The 17,245-nt window shown below is 32.8% G+C and overlaps 1 protein-coding gene across 4 annotated transcripts in view; it reads left to right on the top strand.

Annotated features, from left to right (window-relative positions):
• Positions 1–17,245, top strand: part of LOC119616074 (protein cappuccino) — an 82,654-nt gene that overhangs the window by 9,947 nt on the left and 55,462 nt on the right. For 3 of the 4 annotated variants that reach the window (XM_037972222.1, XM_037972221.1, XM_037972223.1), the window contains exons 3-4: positions 299–922; positions 14,565–15,356. In XM_037972222.1, coding sequence (XP_037828150.1) covers positions 299–922; positions 14,565–15,356 — 1,416 coding nt within the window. The remainder of the gene's footprint in view (positions 1–298; positions 923–14,564; positions 15,357–17,245) is intronic. The other variant, XM_037972224.1, reaches the window with a different exon arrangement.

Below are 17,245 nucleotides of genomic sequence, written 5' to 3'. Positions count from 1 at the left end.
AATGTTCCATAAATTATAGTAATCTAAACCGCATTTCATGAAATTCGAAAAAAGCGTTAAAAAGAAACCATCCTAACCTAAAAACATATAAAATAGTTGTTCATTTTCAATCATTCAAATATGTAATTTAGTTCTTTATTGAATTATGTAGTTGTTTGCATGATATTTATGAATTTGAAATATTACTCACACATTTAGATTTATTTAAATGGTTTGTTAATGCTCTTCCTCCTTATTATATAATTGTTGTGAAACACAATTTGTTTAAAGAAAACCATTTCCTTTAAACTTCTAACAGGAAGAAAACGCTCAACACAAACTAAAGACAAATCTGAAATATTTATCAAATGTAAAAGCAACATATCAAATGATAACTACAACTATCGAACTGACAAAGTGCCGATACACAGAAAACGTCCGGCACCAAAACCACCAGCGACAACAACAGCAAAGACAACAACCACAGACACCATGAATAGGCCACAAAATGAAACCGATAACGCACAAAACGATCATCGTGAGTTTATAGAAAAATTAATCGATTCCACCATAAAACTAGAGACACTAGAATGTGTGACCCAACAAGAGGAAGAAGACGAACAAGAAACTATAGATAAGCCGGCATTGTGTATAAAAACAAATAATGATGAAGAAAAATTAAAAACAAAACAAAATATAGATAACGCTGGCAGAGAAAAAACAACAAATGTACCGATCGCAGTAACCGCAAGAAACGCACAACGAGATCGTTCCCTTAGCAATGTATCGTGTAAGACATTTCCAATATTGACTGGAAATACAATATCAAATAACAAAGTTATGTCTACTGAAAAAGCAGAGAAGAGAGACAAACCAATAGATCAGCTGCTGGAACCACAATCGCATCAACATTGGCCCCATGATGTTATGCATGAGAGAAATGGTAAAGCAGACAGGGACAGACTAACTGAAATAAACAAAAATGTATCGTCTTGTATATTTTTGTTTATTGTTCGCTTTTGTTTTCAGTTGGAACGGTCGGACAAACGAAGTACAATTAAACTCTTATGAAAGTCTAACAACTGGCTTGGAAATATTATGTACTTTACAAAATATACTCACACAGTGTTATAGTTTGTTTAATCACCATCAATGTATGTATATTAGAGTGTCCCAAGGAACAGATTATTTAAGAATCTCAAGTAGGAAAACGTATTAAAGTACTGAACTCGTGAAAAATAAAAGATATTTGTTTTGAAAGGGACCCTAGGGTTCCCTATTAGTGATTGAAAATTTTTTATCTCTATACATGATTACGCATCGATTAAGAGAAAAAGTGGTCCCCTGGACACCCTAATGTGCATATGTACTTTGTTTTTAAGAGATTAACCAGTGATGACAAATATACAGATACATATTCGGTTTCTAGAGTTTGAGTTCGAATAACATTTGACATAAAATTACACAGGCCTACAAATTGTTAGACCCGAGGCCAAAGTACATTTACTTCTCTAAAGTATTGAGCTGCACTGAGTTCGAATCTAAAACAATTTCTCAATCACATCTACTTTTCTAGATATCGTGATAAAATCGCCGTTTCTGGCTAATTTGAGACGTTTCAGTAGAGCGCAAAATAGTGTAGTACTATAGACTAGACTATTGACTAGAATATAGACTAGAATATAGACTAGAATATAGACTAGAATATAGACTAGAATATAGACTAGAATATAGACTAGAATATAGACTAGACTATAGACTGTACTATAGACTAGACTATAGACTAGACTATAGACTAGACTATAGACTAGACTATAGACTAGACTATAGACTAGACTATAGACTAGACTATAGACTAGACTATAGACTAGACTATAGACTAGACTATAGACTAGACTATAGACTAGACTATAGACTAGACTATAGACTAGACTATAGACTAGACTATAGACTAGACTATAGACTAGACTATAGACTAGACTATAGACTAGACTATAGACTAGACTATAGACTAGACTATAGACTAGACTATAGACTAGACTATAGACTAGACTATAGACTAGACTATAGACTAGACTATAGACTAGACTATAGACTAGACTATAGACTAGACTATAGACTAGACTATAGACTAGACTATAGACTAGACTATAGACTAGACTATAGACTAGACTATAGACTAGACTATAGACTAGACTATAGACTAGACTATAGACTAGACTATAGACTAGACTATAGACTAGACTATAGACTAGACTATAGACTAGACTATAGACTAGACTATAGACTAGACTATAGACTAGACTATAGACTAGACTATAGACTAGACTATAGACTAGACTATAGACTAGACTATAGACTAGACTATAGACTAGACTATAGACTAGACTATAGACTAGACTATAGACTAGACTATAGACTAGACTATAGACTAGACTATAGACTAGACTATAGACTAGACTATAGACTAGACTATAGACTAGACTATAGACTAGACTATAGACTAGACTATAGACTAGACTATAGACTAGGACTATAGACTAGACTATAGACTAGACTATAGACTAGACTATAGACTAGACTATAGACTAGACTATAGACTAGACTATAGACTAGACTATAGACTAGACTATAGACTAGACTATAGACTAGACTATAGACTAGACTATAGACTAGACTATAGACTAGACTATAGACTAGACTATAGACTAGACTATAGACTAGACTATAGACTACTATAGACTAGACTATTAGACCTAGACTATAGACTAGACTATAGACTAGACTATAGACTAGACTATAGACTAGACTATAGACTAGACTATAGACCTAGACTATAGACTAGACATAGACTAGACTATAGACTAGACTATAGACTAGGACTATAGACTAGACTATAGACTAGACTATAGACTAGACATAGAGAGACTAGACTAGACTATAGACTAGACTATAGACTAGACTATAGACTAGGACTATAGACTAGACTATAGAATAGACTAGACTAGACTAGACTATAGACTAGACTAGATAGACTAAGACTAGACTAGACTATAGACTAGACCTAGATAGACTAGACTAGACTAGACTATAGACTAGACTATAGACTAGACTAGACTAGCTAGACTAGACTAGACTAGACTAGACTAGACTAGACTAGACTAGACTAGACTAGACTAGACTAGACTAGACTAGACTAGACTAGACTAGACTAGACTAGACTAGACTAGACTAGGACTAGACTAGACTAGACTAGACTAGACTAGGACTAGACTAGACTAGACTAGACTAGACTAGATAGACTAGACTATAGACTAGACTAGCTATAGACTAGGACTATAGACTAGACTATAGACTAGACTATAGACTAGACTATAGACTAGACTATAGACTAGACTATAGACTAGACTATAGACTAGACTATAGACTAGACTATAGACTAGACTATAGACTAGACTATAGACTAGACTATAGACTAGACTATAGACTAGACTATAGACTAGGACTATAGACTAGACTATAGACTAGACTATAGACTAGACTATAGACTAGACTATAGACTAGACTATAGACTAGACTATAGACTAGGACTATAGACTAGACTATAGACTAGACTATAGACTAGACTATAGACTAGACTATAGACTAGACTATAGACTAGACTATAGACTAGACTATAGACTAGACTATAGACTAGACTATAGACTAGACTATAGACTAGACTATAGACTAGACTATAGACTAGACTATAGACTAGACTATAGACTAGACTATAGACTAGACTATAGACTAGACTATAGACTAGACTATAGACTAGACTATAGACTAGACTATAGACTAGACTATAGACTAGACTATAGACTAGACTATAGACTAGACTATAGACTAGACTATAGACTAGACTAGACTACTAGACTATATAGACTAGACTATAGACTAGACTATAGACTAGACTATAGACTAGACTATAGACTAGACTATAGACTAGACTATATAGACTAGACTATAGACTAGACTATAGACTAGACTATAGACTAGACTATACTAGACTAGACTAACTAGACTAGACTATATAGACTAGACTATAGACTAGACTATAGACTAGACTATACACCCACTATATTAGTGTATTTATCTCAAAAACCTGGTGTGTTGGAGAAATACTGACATTAGGATTCTGTGTAACTCAAACCTTTAGAAAACATATCTTTATCTCTTTGTTTCTACTCTTTAATGCTTATTGTTGATGTTTCCAGATAATTATTCGGGAAAAAGGAACCAATGTTGCAACCACTTGAAAGTATGCACAAAATTGTAACAGTTTTTTCGGTTGCACTTTTTCTGATACTCACGGAATCTAAAAAAAATGTTTAGTAATGAGCCGATTCTTTAGTAGCGCAATGTGAAGTGTTTTTTTTTCAGACCTATGACTCTGCATTTGTTGAGTATGTATGAATTTACACCTTAATTGTTTTTCCACACCCAATTAAACCAACTAGAGCGGTGTCTTTGTTAAGCGATACGAGATTTTCTAGGTGCAACAGTTTCGATAATTATTTTAATTTGTTGACAAAATTCAACAGTGTACTTTCGACGATGTCGGTGTATAATACATAAAGTCTTTTCTTTTTAATTTACGGTAAAACATTTTCAGATTGTTTCATGATCAGTAATTATTTTAACAATTTGTAAAATTCGAATAAAATTTATTTAAACCGGTTTCACAATAATCGTATAACACTGCACTTCATCTCCATCTCCATTTAACCAAATCAACCAAGCATTTGATTAAAAGAACAGCAACAACAATAACAACAAACAAAACATGTTTTGGTACCACTGTTCATAGAGGGTAAGAGGAGAAGAAGAAGCAGCAAAAGCAACATGCACATATGAACAACGAACACAAACAACAAAAAACAAACACGCTCATTACAAAAAAAAAACGATAAGTTACGATACATTCATCCATCCAACCATCCAGAGAACAGAGGCTTAAAGCCATTTCCATAATAACTTCCAGTCATAAACCAACATTTTTTTGTTAAATTCTTTTTTAGTTTTATTTTACATTTGGTAGAAGCCGGAACGCAAAACTAAACAAAACGACGTTAAATGTGAACGCGTTTAAAGTGAAAACAAACAATAAAATAAAAACCAAAAAAAAAACTAATAAACACGCAACAACAAAAAATATTTTACAACTAAACAAACGACTAGAAATAAACAAAACCTACATGTATTCAAACAAAAATCCATTAGAAATAGAATGCGCCGTACAAAAAAGTGTAAAAAATTAGTTTAAATTAATTAAATATTTTCTCCAACTAAAATATTTCAAATATCAGTGAAAAAAATTACTACAATATCAGCAGTGATTGAAAGAAAAGTAAAATTAATTAAATTCTTAAATTGTACTCAGGGAACAGTACAAAATTAATTTTTTACCCAGCATTAAGAACAAGTATTACAAAAAAGTTCAACCAGAAAAAAAAAATATCAAGTGAAAATAATATCAAGCGATTTTAAGTGGAAAAACAAGAAGAGCAAAAATTCCGAAAAAGAAGCCACAGGTGGGAACAATAACAAAAACTGTAACTGAAACATCATGAACTTGATTTGTTCTCATTTAGTACTAACTTTTATAATTTTTTCATCATTTATTTACTTTTTTTGCGTTTCACATGAACCCAACTAAATTCATGCCCTCATAACACCCATCCCTCATTGGTCAATATTATGTTATGAAATTCGTATACCGTAAACCATTATAGTGGGGAGAGTATTATAAGTTTATGCTGGTGTTTGTAACGCACTGATATATTGGTCCTACACTCACCTTAAATTATATTTATCGATTCAAAATCACTTTCTGAGTCGATTTAACGATGTCCGTCCGATCGGTTCTGTGTCCATGTGATCGTTCTTATCAAAGTACATGTTTCATTTTTTAAGATAATTTGATGAAATTGTCACAAGTATTTAATTTGATCCATGGACTAAACCTATTGAATGAAATTGGTTGAAATCGGTCTATTGTACTTATCTATAATTATGTTAAATCTATTAGTATCTTGATAAAAACCTCACAACTAAGTTTTATACAAGCATTGATAACCCTGCCGATTTTCGTAATGATCAGGCAGCATTTGACCATAGCCCCATACAAAGACCTCTTCTCTAGTATCTCGCAACTATAAACTAGTGGTGTCAAACGTATCTTGGCATGATTTGACCTGGAGTTGATCCAGAGAGCCTCATAATCTGGTACCACGGGAACCAGTAACCCACAGGGCAGAGTATCGGACTTTGTCTTGTTCCAGTTATTGGTGAGGAGAGTGGTGTGGTTTAAACCCAAACTCGTGGGAAGAAAATTTGTTGGTTAAAAGACTGATGCACGGTAAAGTCAACAGTTCGGTGCTGTTGATTGATAGAGGAGCACAAAGCACTACGACCTGAGATAAGATCTTGTGTGCAGCCCTTTGGTTCAACATTGGAAATTAAGTTCACGTATTAATCTTAATGTTTTATATGGTGAGAGATTGAATATTTCATTATTTAATACTCGCTCTGAGAGGCCATAGTGGCTAACAGTCACAAAGTACGTGTTCGGAGGTTTCATCCTGCAGTTCACAGAATCTCCATAACCTCGTCACATACTTGCCAAGAATGTGCTGGTGTATCTAAGTCGACAGTGTATGGTATAAAGTCCTGTTAGTAGTCTTAGGTTTCTCTTGTAACTTTTGGGATTTATCTTTAGCGTTATGAAGCTTTTTGCCTGTCTGGGTCCCAGTGGCGGACTCTAATGTATCCTTTGGGGATACCAAAGAATGGTTCTGGTCCAATAAATGGAAGCCGTGTGTCCTTATATGCCATACAATCTGCTCTTTCATTGCCAGAGTGACCTTCATGGTCGGGTACCCAACAAAGTGTGAGTTTGTTATGTCTACTCAGTTCATTAAGAGATGTCAAACAGTCAAGTATGACACCCGACATGATTTCATATAGTGCTGTTGCCGAGACAACAGAACCCCGCACAGAGCGAGTGTGTCGAATGCTTTTCTCAATTAGTGTTTCGGATGAATGAGAAGTGTGCTGGACTAAAATTTGTGCTGGTGTTTATAAAGTACAATAATATTGGTACTTACCGATTGGTACTTACCGATTGGTACTTACCGATTGGTACTTACCGATTGGTACTTACCGATTGGTACTTACCGATTGGTACTTACCGATTGGTACTTACCTATCGGCTAAGAATCATAATTTCGTTATTTCACCTAGCTCCCATACAACTGATCACCCCAAACAGTGCTTTTGAGTTCATATTATATTTAGTATTTCTAAAAAGAAGAAACACAACTAAGTTTTACACTAGACGTGATGACCCTGATTAATTTTATAATGATCGGGCCTTATTTGACACTCACCGCCATACAAAGCCCACTTCAGAAAATTACTTAAATGCCCACAATTAGCTAAAAAAAACTAATGTCACTACGAAATTTAACATAAATTTATATAAATTTAAATAACAAATTTTATTAGGATCGATCTATATTTCCCCCAAACCCCTAAAGCCACTTTCAGAATATTACATTTTCAACAATAAATTGCTTAAATATATCGGAGGTAAGATACAACTCTACTTATATGCTTTATTCTTAAAAATAAATCACATTTTATTCTCATAACTGGTGTAGGGTATTATATGGTCGGCCTCGCCCAACTATAATTTCTTATGTGTCTGAATTTGAGTTATTGCATCTGAAGAGATACAGAATAATATGTCTTAATATATAAGTTAGCTTATATGCCCAAATTTGGACGATCTTGTAAATCCTGAGGTCCTCGGGAGAACCAATCGATACCTCTAAGGAATAAATCGAAGAAATTGAATGGAAATCAAATAACAAAAGAGTCACGCTTCATTAGATTATTTTGAAGATGGTTTTATTCAGTCCCTTGTTATCATGTAAAAGTTATACATATACTTTAGATTGCTCGTTGCATTAAGCTCATGTGTATTCATAATGAACCTAAAGTACTAGTATAATTTGCAGCCATTATTGGTGAAAACTTTCTCTCTTTTGTTTTTTTTTATTTTTCTCTGGTTTTCAAAGCATAAACAATCTCTTGTTTAATTTCTATTGAATTGTTTTGGTTAAACAACGATTATCGTAATAACGATGATGATGATGGAAATGAAAATGTTGTTGATGATGGAGTTGAAAATGATTTTTATTTAATTAGTTTTTAATTGTTTCTCATTTGGCAACATTAACCTCAAATTCATCAGCCTCTTTTAACAATAACTAAGCAGTTATTGTTGCTATTATAATTTGTATTTGTTTGTTTGTTTTTGTTGATTTTACTTGTGTTATTTTTATAATTGTTTTTATTGATATAAAACAAAAGTTTCTATTTTTTTATGGTTTGCTTTGCAAAATGAAAATATAAACAACAATATGAACTTTTATTAAAATTTAATGTTATTTTTTTAAATTTGTTTTTCTAACCTTTAACAGTATTTTAACACGTAAATTTCATTTTCATTCATTTGCTATTTTTTGGTTTTAATTACGCTATTATTATTGTATTACTTTCTGTTCGTAAATTTTAGCCCTTTTCAATCACGTCATTTTTTGTTCATGATACAGCCACTCTTTGTTATATGATGTTTATCACGGCCCCCCACCAGCCCTGGCTTCACAGTAGCCCAGCCTTGTCTAACATTTGTGACATACACTCATTTCCAACTTGTTGGTAACGAGAGCCACTTTGTGACAGAAACACGCAACTATTTTATTCTACATTTTCTTTTAGTTATGTTTTATAGTACGAGGGAGGAATGAGAAGTTAAATTACTTAAATATTTTACCAAGTTAAAATCCATATCGAATCAAATGCACAATAGTAATATAAACTTTTGGATCATTTTCGGAATAGGTTCAGGTTTGGGTTTGAATTATGAACCAATTCCCATAACATTGTATACTGAATTCATTAAAATCATCTTCTGAGGGAGACTTCATATGGCGCTCGATCTTCAAAAAAATCGTTAAAAAGATTTGGGTTAATGTAAAACTTGTTTGTGTTGAATTTCACCACATACATATGTACATTAAAGCTTTATAAGTTGAAGTAATTTTCTGAAGACGATCATAGATACTTGTAGCTGGAATGTTGAATAAACTTCTCAGCCTGCCCTTGTGCTATATTATTCTTATTTTGTTACCTTTAGTTTTCCAGTTCTCAAAGATTTGTTACATTTTTATTTTGTTTTAATCTGTTTTTCATTTTCATTCATTCATTGTTTGTTTGTCGTTTTTGTTGTTCTCTTTTTCCAAGTCATACATTCATTTTTTTTTCATTCATTCAGTTGTTCAGTCAGTGGTCGTCGTTGGCCAACCTTTAGTTAAGATTGTAAGCAGCTGTGTACAGGGGACACCCCTTTGTCGTGCTTGAATAACCTTCGCCTTTTATCGTATTTCCTGTCATTTTTCATACATTTCAACACTAAAGAAATTATTTTCCGAAAATGACCACAATAGTATTACCTTAACATAAATTTATTATTCTGGTTCCTTTCATTTTTAATGTGACTTGATTTAGTGGAGTTTCTCTTCATTCCCAAAAGTTTAATCAAAAACTATGAAAAGTAAATTTAAATTAATAACGCGACCACCCCCTTTAGATTCTGGAACAATGCCAATTGGATTTCGGCAAAACAAAGTGATATTAGATTACATTTTTGTCTATATTTATTACAAAAGGAGGAAGTAATTGTAAAATTGTAATATCTACGCCACTATGATGTGGAGGGTATTATTAATTAAATACACCAATTGGTTTAGAATCATTTTCTTGGAATCTATGTCTGTCCTTCGTAATAATGATTGGGTATTGATGGGTTAAGGTTAAAAATGGACCTTGGACATGGAGATGGGATCAATTATAGACCGACTTGTTTATGTCGTATTCTTAAGCCAGTAATGAGCGGACTTTATATGGGATTAGTGTCAATGGATCGATTATAAAAACTGATGTGTATAATTTTATCACTATACTGTTTTTATTTCAGTCAGATATGACTGCTAAAATGTATTTCGGTGGTCACTTGAATGAGGTCTGGGTGAAATCGTTTATTTTCAATATCCGACAACTTGGTTGGTTGGTTTACATGGTAGTTCACTACGCACGAACTGTTTTTATAGATCCTTCTTGCATTGTCTAACTTTAGTGAGAGAAGTGCCGCTTGACTATCGACAAAGATTCCTAAGTTGCCGCGAATATTGAGGTCATGTAATACCCTACAGGCTGACATTATTGCAAATATTTCAGCATGGAAGACACTACAGTTGTTGGGAAGACAATGGGATAGACTTACCCCAGCTTCTTCGCAGAAGACACCAGAACCAACACCGCAGTTCATTTTAGAACCATCTGTAAAGAACTCTGACTTTGAAAACTCTATCAAAGTCCGTGTGTAGGTTAATATAGTCGGATGGTTGGTAACAAGCTTAAAATCTTAGCGTGTACATATGTTCTTGATCTCCAACTTCCGGATGAGTTAAGCCTTACTGCGCTGCAAGCAGATATGACCATTATATGCAGATCTATAGGTAGGATGTGTAATATAGTGTTCAGAGCTTCTGATGGACTAGTTCTTATAGCACCTGTTATCCCAATGCATGCTGATCTCTGAACTTTGTATAGCTGATCTAAAACATAAATCAACAACTTAAATTAATTCAAAATATTTGTGGAAATATTAATTCTTTCATTTCAACAGACAGACTGACATGGCTAGATCATCTTAGAATCTAATAAGGGTTCTTACTTTTTAGGGTTTAAACCAATATTTCGATGTGTTACAAACGGAATGACAAACTATAATCACGAAATTTGCAATACGTTTAAAAACAATATTTTTTTGCAAAATTTATTCAAATAGTTTATTTAAAAACTACCTATTAATTAGCTTAATAAAACTGTATAAACCGGATCATTTAATTTGTTTAAATATGCATTTAAAAATCAATAATCCATTGATATTAAACCCCATCAAATTTATCAAAATATTTATATTAAGGATATTTTTAATCACACAATAAAAATTGGCACCAAAATATTAAATTATAACGGCCAAAAAAAAAAGTTTATTCATTCATCTATTCGCACACGAGCAATTATTTATTCATATCACATGGGCAATAATATTTTTATTACATATATTTTTTTTATTAAATGTAAAATGAATAAAAAACTCGTTCAAATTCAATCCAAATAATCATTTAGACATTGGGTCACACTATAAATACATGACATATCATTAGTTTTGAAATTAGTTTGTGATGTCTGTTGTAAAAAAAGGGATTCGTTTTATTAAAAATGTTGTGGATGATATTCCTTATGTTGATTCGGTGGTTACAGGTTGATTCCATGAAGGAATTGAATGTCATATTCGGAAACAAATTCTAAGTTGCGAAGTATTACGATCCAAATGTGTTTTTTTTTTTTTCTGTCCTTTGATGAAGAACATGTCGTTTAATATATCGTCACATAAAATTACAGGAGAGACAAAAAGACAAACAAATAAATTCGGTATTTTTGACAATAGGGTTCTAAAAAATTGCAACAACATGTATTTTTATGCAATGGGCCATTTTCAATCAAAAAGTCGATTTTAGATTTTTTGGTTGTTACGCCTTTTTGCTTTTCAGGTGACGATATTTAAAGATAAGGAAGGTCATATACATATTTAGATATTGTAGGATTGACAATATGTATTTTTTTACTTGTTATTTATTTTGGTCGGTTTTAGTAATTTATTGACGTTTTAGATTTTAAATATATATAAGTAAATACACATTAATACTTTATAACGAAGTAATGGTAAAATAAATATTTTTATTTATATTACTTTTTAATACAATATTTATTGATACCAGCAAACATTACAAACTTAAATACTTGCAACTTACACACTGATCTCTAAAGTATTTTAGTTACAAATTTTATTTGAAACTATCACAGCAAAAACTTACATTGTAAATCAATGAGTTAAAACGCTTAAAAAATCCACTTTTCACTACTTATTTGTAAGCATTTTAACTCATAATTTTAATACGGAAATGACATTGAATTACTTACCACGCTCGCTTACAAATCACTACTTATATAAGTACTTACAAATAAGGAGTTAAATAGTTGTTTTGTTTTAAAAACAAAAAAAGGTTCACACAAAATACGAACCTGGTCTTCTTCTTCGTTAGTTCGCTGTCTTACTTACAAACACCACTTCTTAGATATTTTATTGTGCGTCCAATAATGGTTTTCACACAGAAAATGGGATATTTTTTTTCTATGTGTATGAAAAACAATTGCTAGCGCGCAATTCAATAAAATGTTAAAATAGATATGATTATATGAAAGTCATTATAAGAGTACTTAAAAGTAATGCAGACGGAAAGTAGTAGTCATTGAAACGTTTTTGCTGGGGTTTTATCAATTTTCGTTTGGCGTGAATAAAATCTTCTATTGGACATTAAAAATTCAATTTCCTTTAAACATTTGCTGGGTATAAATGTAATGTATTTTTTTATTTTTGTTTTCGTTAAATCCCTAAAGAAAACAATTTAATTTGTGTATTGAAAATATTTAATTTATAAAATTTATAGAATATACCAAATAAAAAAATTACAAAATAAATCACAAACCTAAATACATACATACTGATTTTTAGATCGAGCTTATACTAATATCGATGTTAATATGAGATTTTTTATTAATTAGATTGATTTTTGTAGGATGTTCCTGATTGGGATTCAGATTAATTATAGACCTTCAATAGATTGGACCTTAATATTTAAACGATTTATTTTCGACAAAAAAAGGCTAATTTTTGTATGGCGATACTATTAATCTTATATTGGGGCCATTCAATCAATCCGATCAATACGAAAATCCGTAAAATTTTGTATAGATGACTAGCTATACCCAGTGTGGTTTGTTATCCTAAAATCAATAATAAAATACCAATTTTACGATATTTTAAGATTTCCCAGATGATGCCCCGCCAACTATTGCAAGTTCGCAAATTTTTTCCAAACTTTAATTTGTATTTTTAAGTAAACTATGAAAAATTTGAATAATCTAATAATCAGATATACGAATTTTTAATTTAATTTAATATGGGAGGTGTTAAGCCTCCTATTGAAAGTCCGCCCATTTTCTCAAAATGTTTATATAGATGTTAAAATTGTTTGTGCAAAATTTTAGAATTTCATAGTTTCTCAGATATACGAATTTTTGTATTTAATTCATATGGCTGGTTCCAAACCCCACTAATGAAAGGCCCCCTTTTTTACATGGATTTCAAAGTTATTCGTGCAAAATTTGAAGGTTTTAGCTCTAATAATTTCCCAGATAAACGAATTTTAGTACTTAATTCATATAGGGGGTTCAACGCCCCCTATAGCTAGTACGCCCATTTTGTCCCCAAATAAAATTCACATTAATTTCATAATTGTTCCTGTAAAATTTGAAGATTGTAGCACGTGGCATCTCGCCCACTTGAAATTTTTAAACAAAAGGTAGCCTATAGTTCTTTCCAGACACAGTGAAAATTTCAGGAAAATCGGTCCAGCCGTTTAGCAGCCTATAGTCTTTAAACAAACCCACAAACAAATAAATACTAGTTAGTTAGTTTGAAAGGCCTTCATCGGGCCTGTTGTACGCTCCTTAACCAGTGCCTCAGGTGGGAATCGAACCCACCACCTCCGGTCTACCAAACTTGAACTATATACAGATATACATACTTTTAAGTTTTCTAACGGATCGTGTTAAATCGGAATCCTAGCTCAGAATTTCTCCATTGAGACATCGTGTCCCAAACTTTGGAAAAACCCAAAAGTTCAAAAATGGGAAGCCTATGTACATACATATATATTAGAGTTCAATAATTAAATTATACCAAATTACATTCATCTATTTACTACTATCATCAGTTCAAAAAGAACTGAAACAAAATTTTAACAAAGTTTTAAAATTATGTTTATATGTATGTAATCACTACCTCCCGATTTCATCTATATGAATCCTACTTAATCTCCCGCCCTTCTAGACAAACAATTCACCTTTATCACAACAAGTCCTAACAATTACAAAATATAATCTCTTTAACATTAAAGCAATAATTGTTTATTTTTAAATAATTTTTCTACTTTCTTCTCTAAAACATTGCACTTCTCTTCACTTCTTTGACACATTATTCTTCTACTTCACAAAAACTATAAAAACAAACAAACAAATATCTCTGGTTAATAAAAAATGCAATTAAATAACAACAACAAACAATATCATACAATAAAATGCATTGCCATGCACAGATACAATATTGAGGGACACATTCTGTGACAGCCGCAACGACTTTGATGACGATTTTCAAAACAATCAAATGGCCACTTCACTGACAATGATGATGATGGGTGGAGGTCATCCTCACTATACGTTTAATAATGATAACTGTGATATTGTTGTCCTTAGAGATTTGTCATCTAGTTCTGATTCACTCTTTACAGACCCACTAACGCCACCCCAAAGTACGACTAGCCTAACAGCGCCTGTGGGTTCAACAGCCGAACCATGCTCAACAACTGATGAAATCGATGACGACGATGAGGAGGACGAGCACAACGACATTAATGATGAGGAGGTCGTCGATGGACTTGAACATAAAACAAATCAAACGCACATACGTACAGCATTCTATACGCCAACATCAGCCACACAATTGCCAACATCCCTGAAAGAATTAACAGCCAACACTACACTAATAACGAGAGCAACAGCAGCCGCCGTAACAGTGAAAGAACAACCGCGACCGCTTAGTGATATTAGCATAACTTCTGGTGATACTTCGGGCATTTTGTCGCCCACAACAGCAAGAGCAATATTCGAATTGCAAAAACGTCATCAAGCTGACAAGTTATCCCTGCTGTCCATAGCCAAAACTACATATTTGGTATTGTTGCCCACGACTGAATCTAGCCCCGAATTAGAAACTGAAAGTCCTGATGAACAAATGGCTTTACATCTGGGTAAGAAACTGGCTCAAGTGTTAAGTGGGAGTGGGGGCGGTGGTTCCAGCAATGCAAATTCTAATATGGGAATTGGTGGGGGTGGTACAGGTACACCTGGTTCACCGATGCCGGAAAATATTACATGTTGCAGTGTAATTACAGGCACCAATGAACTGTTTAACATTGCAAAGGCCAAAAAGATTGAATTGCCGAGTTTATCATCACGTTTGGTGGCGACTGCACCATCAACTCCCACCTCAGCAGAGACACAAACAATAACGCATACAATTGGTAAGTGAAAACATATTAATTGATATTATTTTCATGTTTCAAATTGTTAAGTTTAAAAAATTTCTGCGATAGAAGTATTGCATCAATTTGGGAAAGATTTTCCTTATAAATATTGTATTAAAAATGCCTTAAAGCCATTTCAATAACATTATTATCAAAACAAGTATCTGATATAATAGCTCTAAAGTACCCACTTTAGAGTCCAGTCTTGACATACTCTTGAAAGAATGGAACTATGTAGTTATTGAGGTTAGGTACATCATCAAGTTTTAGACATTAACATCATGGTGTTCCAAAAGAATTGTATATTATTTTCACAATACCAAACAAAAATCCTAGATATTATTATCAGGTATTACAAATCTGCGCTATTAGAATTTTCAAACCTTTTCGTAATATTCCTTAAAATGCTTTTTGACAGCATTGAATCTCTACTAAGTATCACTCAAGGAAAACGACCTACCTAAAATCTCATGTATTTGTAGAGTTGTTGTTGTAACAGATTGGCTGTGACTGAATGTTGTTCCCTGGGGAAAAAACTTCCGGTTGATATAGTTGTTGCTGGGGGGAAAATCGGGTCGTTCCGGAGCGGAGATCCAATTGTCGTGGAACGTAATTCAAGCTGCATAAGCTGACGCAATAAATAACATGTCTATGGTTTACCATAGACAACCCAAAACTTTGGAGTTATGTAATTCCCCCCAGATAATCATTCTCCAGATTCGTCATTAACGTTGTGACTTGTCGCCATTGTGTATAGACGACTGTGATCTTTGCGATCCTTATAGAAGAGTAGAGAGTTAAAAGTTAAACCAAAGTTGAAACATACTACTGGCGGCAACTCTGATAATTCACAATGTATTAAAACGTGTTCTTGATTATTGATAATATTATGAATGAGTTTCGCCATTGACAGGGACTATCTTTCATCAAGGCATTTATTAGTAGCATGGTAGTTGATGCACATTACGGGGATGAGCTTTAAGAGTCTTCGGGAAAGGTGACATAAAGGACAGCTGGGTTTTATCGCACGAGCATCAAACAGTGATACTGTCAAACATCATCTTTGAGTTGTAGAGTGTTTGAACTTTGGACGAATCTCCCAAACTTAATAACTAAGTCTTTCGGTTGTCATGAGTTATCAAACTGTTGATGTCGTGGTTCAGTTGTATATATATTGGCTTCTTAAAGATGGTATTTTGGTTGTCATTTCGCTCATCTGCTATGGAAAGTGGAGCAGAAGAAGTCTTCTTGGATAAATTTTCACAAACTTTCCCTCGGTTTAGTGTATGCTAGACGGTATTGGAAGATTACTGAAGAACATCTATATGAACATTCTGAAGCTCACGGATTGATACTGTTAAAAGACTATAAAATTATTGAGTCGATTCAGGCAAACGATTATGGTTAAATGTTCTGATTCTAGGGAAAATTTTGCTTACCACGTTGGGTAGTTTATCATACTCCTTATTGTGAAAATTATTATATTAGTTAATCTCAAAGAAAATAATCTTCTAAAAAGTTCAAAAGTGGGATCAAGAGAATTTCAATAATACATGACAAAAGAAATCTTATGCAAATAACAAAACTATGCTAAAAATTACAAACTTACCGAAGAAAAACTTTCTAGTTAAGAAAAAGTCCTACCCACACTTTTTCAACATTTTATCTCTTAACAAAATACCTTCAATGTATTGTTTTTCTCATTCACAGTACATTTGTTGTATTTCTTAAAGCATCATAATTAAATGATTAAATAATCAGATAAAAATCTGAATCTCAACGAAAAATTCATTTTCAGTTTATCCCAACATTCGGTTAAATGAAACAACCTAAATTTAATTATGAATGATTTTAGATAAATGTTTTTTGTGTACGTTGATGGGTGG

This window comes from Lucilia sericata, unplaced genomic scaffold, assembly GCF_015586225.1.
Source record: "Lucilia sericata isolate MDLA Ls3-8-SP2 unplaced genomic scaffold, ASM1558622v1 Contig000056F_arrow, whole genome shotgun sequence".
NCBI classification, from domain to species: Eukaryota; Metazoa; Arthropoda; class Insecta; order Diptera; family Calliphoridae; genus Lucilia; species Lucilia sericata.
Note: the sequence above shows the minus strand (reverse complement) of the source record. Positions and strands in the feature narration are given on the sequence as shown.